Source organism: Hakea prostrata, chromosome 6 (genome assembly GCF_041222555.1).
Source record: "Hakea prostrata isolate BN-2017 chromosome 6, UWA_Hpros_2, whole genome shotgun sequence".
Classification (NCBI taxonomy): domain Eukaryota; kingdom Viridiplantae; phylum Streptophyta; class Magnoliopsida; order Proteales; family Proteaceae; genus Hakea; species Hakea prostrata.
The window spans coordinates 22,652,680-22,661,900 of record NC_142605.1 but is presented as its reverse complement, the minus strand read 5'-3'; the positions used below and the strand labels follow the sequence as shown (position 1 = coordinate 22,661,900).

The following is a 9,221-nucleotide window of genomic DNA, read 5'->3' as shown; positions in this document are numbered from 1 at the left end:
GAATGTTCGATTCATCTCATGATGTAAAGTTCCATTTTCAAAGAAGTCAACAATGAATTTAAAGGTCCAGGGCTCTTTAAAGGGCCCATATCAGACAAGGCATCATGCACTTCATCTTCGGAGGGGGTCAGACATAATTTAACATTTAATTCATTTGTGACTGAGCACTCTACCTGTAAAAATAGACCTGTAAATGGAGAGGGAGGAACCGTTTTGACTATTTCTGTATATGTAAAAATAGACCTGTAAATGGATAGTTGAAATCTGCCTCGGAATTTGCATTCGTATTTGTTTAAGGTTATTCGTATCCGGAATTTTTCTTACTGGAAAATATCTGTATCCGTCCACTAAGCAATCGGATTCGGATTCGGATAATTCCTTATCGGATCGGATAATATCCGGATAGAGTACAATATTTAACATTTTTTCTTTAAAAATGGATGATAATCGGATTCAGATACTGATAATCGAATTCGGATAGCGGTATTCGATAATCGTAAATTAGAAATTTATAATAAAAAATATAAAAAAGTGACAATTATCAATCAATAATCGAATAGTTTTTCGGATCGGATTATTATCGGATATCCGATAAAGTTTGGATTTGAATTCGGATGCCTTCTCTAAATTTTTTTCGGATTCAGATAGCGGATTCGCTAATCGGATTCGGATACTGGGTGTATCCACCGAATCCGATCCGTTTACAGGTCTATGTAAAAACCTAATTTTACACATTTTTGTTGATAGAAACAATCAGTTGCTAGTGTCAAAACTAACAACTAAAAGATGTATCGTCCCATATCGAGTATTGTATCGATCAAGTAATTTTAAGAGATGTATCGTTCCATACAGAGTATTGTATCGTTCTGACTAACGTATTTTAGTGCAGTTAAGTAAAGAGACAAACCGAGACATATCGTATTCGTTTTGTCAAATATAGATACGTATAGGCTAGTATCGCTACTTTAAACCAGATTGGCACATGGTAAAGTGTGATGCAACTTTCAACAGTACTACACATCAGATGGGGTTGGGTTACGTGTTATATGATGAAAATGGGACTGATCAAGGCGGTTTCTGAGAATCAAAATTTCGGGTCTGCCATCATGGGTGAAGCTTTAGCTATAAGGTCAGCTATGTTGGATTCGCTGGGTAAATGTTTGGATAGGGTTCTTTTTCAATCGGACTGCGAGGAACTGGTCCATCTTATACAACACCCACCGATATCCCCTAACTTGGACCTGGCACCTATCCTCACTGATATCACCCATTTAAAATCCTACTTTTTGGATTCTGAGTTTGTTGTAATTCCTAGGTCTTGCAATGTGATTGCTCATGTTCTAGCCCGGAAGACCATGTCGATTTTGGGCTCAACAGTGTGGCCTGTATCAACTCCTTGGTTGGTCGCCCCAACTTTGGCTTCTGCTCAATTTTAATGAAAGTCAATTACGAAAAAAAAAAAAAAAAAAAAACTACTTTAAACCTTGTGTAAAAGAAAATATGCTACTTTAAACCTTGTGTGAAAGAAAATATGTTTATGACTTTTTGTTTAATCTTGTAGTTTTTCAAAAAAACAAAAAAAAGACAAAAGACAAAAGACAAAAGAATGCATTTATGAATTTTTCCTTCTTTATGGGGATTCGACTTCAGCGCTGTGCAATTAATGTCGAATTGTTCCGAAAAATGTGGACCGTCTGTTTGTCGACCGTTTGCTGCAAATGCAGCACCCAAACAATTTCCCGTGTATTAGTTTTTTTCACCCCCATTGCACCCAAACCGCGCTGCCACATCGATTACTTTATAAATGTAAAAGGACTCATCCATTACCACATGTTTCCAGATTTCTGCAACCGGGATAATTGATTGCTTCTTTTTCTTCACACCCTACACATCATTCCTTATTCTCCTTCAATCCATCCATAAAATCAGAGGGTTTCTCTGTGTTTATTGAGTTTTCAACCATGGAAGACACAGAAGCTCCTCAGAAAGGCATCCTCCAAACTCAAGCTCTTCATCAGGTCTCTCTGTTTACCTAATTGTGTTTTAGTCTGTTATTTTAATGGATAATTAATGAGCTTATCGTCATCTTCTTCTTTGATTGCAGTACATCTTAGAAACAAGTGCTTACCCAAGAGAGCATGAGCTGCTCAAGGAGATCAGAGAGGTGACCGTTCAGAAATATGGCTCTCTGTAAGTTCCTGTAACCAGATTAAAACCTGCAACTTAATTTAGATTCTTGTTGATGGTACTCTGTTTTTATGAATCCTTGAATAGGAGTGACATGCTAGTTCCAGTTGATGAAGGTCAGTTCTTATCCATGCTTTTGAAGATCATAAATCCCAAGAATACATTGGAACTTGGGGTTTTCACTGGTTATTCTCTTTTAACAACTGCTCTCGCACTGTCAGATGATGCCAAGGTGGGTTGGGTTGGGTTTTTGCTCATCAAAATGTTAACTTACTTTACTGTATGACTTCAAGTCCTTTCAAGGGTTTTTGACATATGTATGATTTTGGCAGATAACAGCAGTTGATAGGAGCAGAGAAGCCTATGAGACTGGTTTACCATTCATAAGAAAAGCTGGTGTGGAGCACAAAATCAACTTTATCAACTCAGATGTTCTACCAGTGTTGGATGAAATGCTAACCAGCAGTAAAATGGAGTTGTTCGACTTTGCATTTGTTGATGCTGACAAGCCTAATTACATTAATTACCATGAACGACTGATGAAACTTGTGAAGATTGGTGGAATTATTGCTTATGATAACACACTATGGTATGGAACAGTTGCTGTTGGTGAAGAGAAGACACATGAGCAATACAGGCATACCAGAGGTGCTATCATGGATTTCAATACCTACTTGGCTTCTGATTCCCGTATAGACTTATCACAGATCTCTATTGGGGATGGTGTTACCCTGTGTAGGCGCCTCTGCTAAAGAATCTTTAAACTGAATAAGGTACTTATAGTTTACCACAAAAAACAAAGAATAAGGTACTAAAGATTATATCTTTGGCTTATTAATAGGAACTATGTTTATTTATGTTTATCCAGTTGGTCAGCCTTGAAATTTTTTCAGTGAGCTGCAAATAATGGAGTTTCTATGAGAAAGTAGTCTGTTTTGGAGTGTGGCTCCTACATCAGATTTTTGGTTTATCCAGGTTCCTTGTGTGCACCTTCTCCCCTCCTTTCTTTTCCATTTTTAGTAGAGTTTAAAAATAAAAAATCATCTTGAGTGGGCAAGAGTAATCAAATTTTATTTAAGATCCTTGAAAGGGTTCTTAATCACACACTGCTAATTGGATAAACATGACTCCATTTACTTATATTTTCAATCCACAGGGATTTATTTACACACTGATTTTTTTATTATTATTGAAAAAAAGAAAGAATATACAAATTGCTTTTCTTGGAGTATAAACTAGTTGTGAAAATCTATTATATATCCAAGACAAGAAGCTGAGTTAAATTATTAGACATAATAAAAAAGATTTTTTATTTTTATTTTTTTTGGTTGTCAACCCCGTTTTCTAAGGCATCGAAACCTTGTTTAAGCAGACCAAGCTACTTACTACTTGGACCAATCCCCATTGGTCAAAGATTTTTCATCTTTATCTCTAACTATTTATAATTTAAATTATTTTCATACGGATCTTCTCTTTCTATTTGAAGTATTTATAATTTAAATAATTAGCTGTATAACAACAACTGTTGAATCGCACTCTACCCATATCCGATTCAAACCTATCTCTTTACTTGTTCCAATCCAAAAATTAAGGCTTCAAATTCTGTTTTATAATTTATCTTGATGACTAAGGCCTTTCTGAGTGAGTTATCACTTTTGCCTTCTTATTATCTCTAAAAAACTACTCTTGCCGAACTGCCATACCTGGATTCCAACAGAGCTTCAATTCCCATCTATATTCAGTGCTACCTGATAATCTAAAATTCTGGGAAAAAATTCCATTTATGGTCAGGAGATGGGCACTTCAGGTGAAAAGCATGGTATCCAAATGTAAAGAAGAGAAGAGAAGAAGAAAAACCCATGAGATTACAGAAATCACAGAGGAGCAATCATGGAATATTTCAATACCTACTTGGTTATTATATAAACTATCCTATTACAGAAGTAATCAAGATACACGTAAGTCGGTTCAGATAAACTTTAATTCTTAAAAATATATATATATATACATAAATAAAATTATCCTCTTATCTTTTCTAAAATTGAAATTTTTAGAGTACGTTATTACTTTTTGTTTATTGATGCGATATTTGACTAGAACCAATATGGAGAAAGTGCCATTCATTATGAATTACATCATCGTGTACGTTAGTCGATCCTTTCTTTTCCACGAAGAGATCTCATGTAATGGAAAATCAAGCCCACAGGCATTAGTTTGAATTCAAAACTTGTCATTTTCAGTTTTTTACTTTACCAAGCTCCCTAGTTTCCTAACCATGATGATGTAGCTGGTCTATGCACCTCCAAAGTAATCACTGAAATACATATACTAACAATGGAGTTTTGGACCATTTTTTTTTCTTTTAAAAATAAGTTCTAATTCTTTAAAATGGTTATTTTTTTGTAAATTGTATTTCAGAAAAATAAATGTAAATCTATTGGCATTGTTCAATATTTGGAGCATACAATAGATCATTCGATTCTTAATGAAATGATAAAATATTATTTAAATCTAACTTCTTTTTCATCATCATCAAACCAGTAACAAGGATTGAAGGTCCATAAGTCTAGAGGAAGGGGAGGGGAGGAAAGTATGGAAGAATATAGCTTGAAATCCAAGACTTTCTTGTATTTACTACCTTACATAGGAGATTGGCACCACTATACTAGAAGCACATCTATATTCAAATCAAATTTCTTTGTGCATATTCTTGTTGGCTTGTAGTAATGTAGCAGCTACAACTGGAGACTCATATATCCACATTTTTTTGGTGTATATCGTTTTCTTTAAGGTAATGATATAACTACAAACAACTAGCGACTAGCTTTGATATCTAGGATGGTGAGAATTGAAAAGAATTTATAAAGTTTAGCTTATGTTACCACTAACATCTCTCTGTCTTTCCCTAAAATCGAGATCAAGGATATCACTGATCTGTCGTCTCATTCACCACACATTCAGAAAGGGGTCGTTTCTTAACACTGATACAATAGATCTCCATATGAGTATTGTTGGGGGGGGGGGGGAAGGAGGCTTAAGGTAAGGTTATCTAAATTGGACTAAAACACATACCTCTTTTCATGACAGACATTCAGAAGGGGGTCGTTTCTAAACACTGATACAATAGATCTCTATACGAGTATTGTTGTGGGGGGGGGGGGGGGGAGGCTCAAGGTAGTGTTATCTAAATTGGACTAAAACACATACCTCTTTTCATGACAGGAGAAAAGAGAGAGAATTAGAATAGGGTAGGCCAAACACATACTTCTTTTCATGACAGGAGAAAAGTGAGAGAATATTAGAATAGGCCACACTTCTAAAGAATAATTTCTTTCACCCAGCCATAAAACTATAAATATTTTATTTGTAATTTTTTTCTAGGAGAGAACATATACAACCAGTTCCAAATTGTAGATTCAAAGGGTATAGTGGATGGAAGGAAAAAAAAATCCTCCATTGTGCACACCTCTTTACTATGGACTATATTGCACTTTTATCCCAAATAGAAGGATGTGATTAAAGGTTTCATTTTAAATTGACAAGAAAAAGAAAAAAAATCCTCAATAGTCTTTTATTTTTTTGTTTTCTCTGATAAGTGCATTGTACCTAGCAAAGGATGTAGTGAAGTGAATGATGTTGAATCCACATCATATGTGAAAAATTAAGGCATCAAGTCAATAACGTGGACCATCAAAGGGAAGAAAAAAGGCATTGAATATATTACTTCTCATGACTTTCGTGCCTCTAAACTTACCAACTGTGTTTCTATTCTTGGGTGTCACTTCTTCTCCAAATTAAATCCTCTATATATGTACCCTTCCTTTGTTCCATCAATCCAAACATCGAACCCAAAAATTGTTCAGTAATCAGTATATTTTAGTTTTCAGCCATGGAAGATAAAGAAGCTCTTCATCCAAAATCCGAAGTGAACGACTCTTGGAGTTTTAAAGGCATCCTCCAAAGTGAAGCTCTTCATCAGGTCTGTCACTCTCTGTTGCCCTAATTGTGTGTTTGTCCGTCTAAGGGTTAGTTGGCATATCATAATTTTCTTCTTTAATTGCAGTATATCTTACAGACAAGTGCTTACCCAAGAGAGCATCATCTGCTCAAGGAGATCAGAAAGGCGACCAATGAGAAGTATGGTTGTCGGTATGTGCCCTATAACTGTAAAACCTGCAATCTAATTAGCTGCTTGCTCATGTTGATCTGCTCTTCTATGTTATTGAACAGGAGTGAAATGCTTATTCCAGCTGATGAAGGACAGTTCTTGTCCATGCTTTTGAAGATCATAAATCCCAAGAACACATTGGAGCTTGGCGTTTTCACTGGCTATTCTCTTTTAGCCACCGCTCTCGCACTATCAGATGATGCCAAGGTGGGTGGGTGGGTGGGTTGTTCAATTAAAATGTTGATTTAATGTATGTTACGTAATTTACTAATGTTCCAAAAACTCCGAAGCTTATGAAACGGGTTGAGTCAAGTCCTTTAGCTTATCTTATGCTAAGTTGATCTATTCTAACTGATGCACCAAAGTAGACCCCATTAGTTTACATAACATACCACCACGCTTCGGTAATTGTTGCCATCAACGGCTCTCACTCTAAAGCTGCTCACACTCTGGCTACAGGTAACCATCTATTCTTGGCAGCTTTCGCTGTATTCTAGATAGCCCTTCTCCTAGGTAATCCTTTCTAAGATTTAAATCCCTTAATGTGGTGTCAGCTCTAATACAAAATGTTAGATAATCTTTTTCTTGGATCCGAACCCCCTTGATGTGGTACTAACTCTAATACCAAATGTTAGATACTCGTTTAATTCTCCAAAAACTCTAAAGTTGATTGAACGAATTGGGTCAAACCTTTTAACCTATCCAATACTAGACTGGCCTAAACTAGCACTCATATACTTAAGTGGGCTTCATTAGACACGTAATAGTGTATAACTACAATTCAATCGTAACTATTTAATCTATATGATTTTTTTAACAGATAACAGCAATTGATGTGGACAGAGAGGCCTATGAGACTGGTCTGCCATTCATAAAAAAAGCTGGTGTGGAACAGAAAATCAACTATATCCATTCAAGTGCTCTAACAGTTTTAGATGAAATGCTAACCAGCAGCAATGGAAAGGAGTTGTTCGACTTTGCATTTGTTGATGCTGATAAACCCAATTTCATTAATTACCATGAACGACTGATGAAGCTGGTGAAGATTGGTGGGGTTATTGCTTATGATAACACACTCTGGTATGCTACAGTTATTGTTGATGAAGAGAATACCCAGGAGAGATTCAGAGATTACAGAAGGGCTATCCTGGACTTGAACACTCACTTGGCTTCTGATTCCCGTATAGAATTATCACAAATTTCTATTGGTGATGGTGTTACCTTGTGCAGGCGCCTTCGCTAAAAAATGTTTGAATTCAATAACATGTTTTTATTTTTGGTCGTTCACTACTTCGATAAATAAGGTCGATATATATGACCAGCAATGTAATAAGTCAGCTTAAAGTCTTTAGTCTTGTCGGAATAAGTAAGTTATTGTCTTGGCTTGTATCTGCTCTTCTCCTCTTAATATCGAAATCCGATTCAAAATCCATATGCTAAGTGACTAGACTCAACCATGAGTTCAGCCCAAAAACATATAACCTTGATGTGCCCAAGGACTCAGCTAAGTTGACCTCAATTTAAAAGGAGGAAGAGGAGGAGTGAAAAGTATTGGGTTATAAACTTAATTAACACTGTTCTATTACTTAGGTTCATATTCACTTAGAGTATTTAGGTAAGGGGTATTACTGACCTTACCATTATGAAAGCGGTTATACTTGGGACTTTATATATGTTATAAATAACATCTAAGGTCTCTGTAAGCACCGAAAGTAAGAGGATATGGAAAATTCAAGATACAAATATAAATTGATGAGTAAAAATCAAGATACAAATATAAATTGATGAGTAACTGGAACTAACGCCCTGTATTAAGAATAGTAATATTTGTGTTTGCTTAAAGACCCCACACTCACAGACAATCTAGCTAGTAAGTCTAGTATCTAAAGCTTGTACTAATGTGAACCATGTACTTCTTTAGCTTCTTAATGCATCGTTTCCTCTAATCCTTCTATGTCCTAGCAGTCTTCCCCCGCATACAGACTAGAGTTTTCGCCAGGATGTTGGCGGAAAATGCTATCAAAGTTTGTAATTTTTCTTTCTTTTTCCTCAGTTTTATATAAAGCACCTTTTACCTAAAAAAAAAAAAAAAAAAAAAGCAAAGACTAATATGAAAACAAGTGAATTGACTAAAACGAAAAATTGAGGTATGATATGTTTATCACTCTATTCCATTGTTATTTCGTATTCTATTCTCGTATAGTGTCGATTAACGTTTGATTAACCCAATATTTTTTCCCAACAAAAGGATCCAAAATCTCAAGGCCAAACTAGCACCATTTTTGGTTCATGAACCCATTTAGTCACCAGTATCTTTTCTTTAATGGATTTATCAAGTCCAATAGTATAAAATTTAATCAAGTTAACCTTAAGGGATGGCTTAGTTGGTAAAGATTAATATTTCAAAAATAACAATATAAAAAAATTGATCTGTGAAACCAATGTACCTAAGTATTAATTAAAGTAGATGTTCTACCCAAAAATAAAAATAAAAATGAAGCATACGTACTTCCAGAAATGAGATCATATATCGAGTTTCACTCTCGCGTTGCAACAACCCTCCTTTCCATTGCTACTTGAAAATTTGATATATATATATATATATATATATATATATATATATATATATATATATATATATATATATATATATATGAACTGAATCTCTGTAAAAATAGAATTTAATTATAATAATTTAGCAATGAAAATACGATTGATTCCATTGATCAAACGAAAACAGCTTCTTGCTTTTTTTTACTGAGGCTTTCCTCCTTTCCATGCGATTCTATTTATATAAATAAAAAAATAGAAAGCTCACAGAAAAAGCACCTTGTTGCTTCAGTCATGTACATAAAAGCCAAACTCT

At 35.0% G+C, this 9,221-nt stretch overlaps 2 protein-coding genes across 3 annotated transcripts; both read left to right on the top strand.

Annotated features, from left to right (window-relative positions):
• The first annotated feature begins 1,820 nt into the window (after positions 1–1,820).
• Positions 1,821–3,344, top strand: LOC149012666 (putative caffeoyl-CoA O-methyltransferase At1g67980). The gene is made up of 4 exons (XM_089158663.1): positions 1,821–2,018; positions 2,105–2,190; positions 2,275–2,419; positions 2,520–3,344. The coding sequence occupies exons 1-4, from the start codon at positions 1,962–1,964 to the stop codon at positions 2,937–2,939; spliced, it is 708 nt and encodes a 235-aa protein (XP_089014789.1). The 5' UTR covers positions 1,821–1,961; the 3' UTR covers positions 2,940–3,344.
• A 2,696-nt stretch (positions 3,345–6,040) lies between these two features.
• On the top strand, positions 6,041–7,764 carry LOC149012665 (putative caffeoyl-CoA O-methyltransferase At1g67980). Of its 2 annotated transcripts, XM_089158879.1 has the most exons (4): positions 6,041–6,166; positions 6,251–6,336; positions 6,418–6,562; positions 7,176–7,764. In XM_089158879.1, exons 1-4 carry the CDS (start codon positions 6,077–6,079, stop codon positions 7,596–7,598), a joined length of 744 nt encoding a protein of 247 aa, XP_089015005.1. In that variant the 5' UTR covers positions 6,041–6,076; the 3' UTR covers positions 7,599–7,764. The 2 variants fall into 2 exon arrangements, with proteins under 2 accessions (XP_089015005.1, XP_089015004.1); XM_089158878.1 differs by lacking the exons at positions 6,041–6,166; positions 6,251–6,336 and having other exon boundaries at positions 6,371–6,562.
• Positions 7,765–9,221: the final 1,457 nt, after the last annotated feature.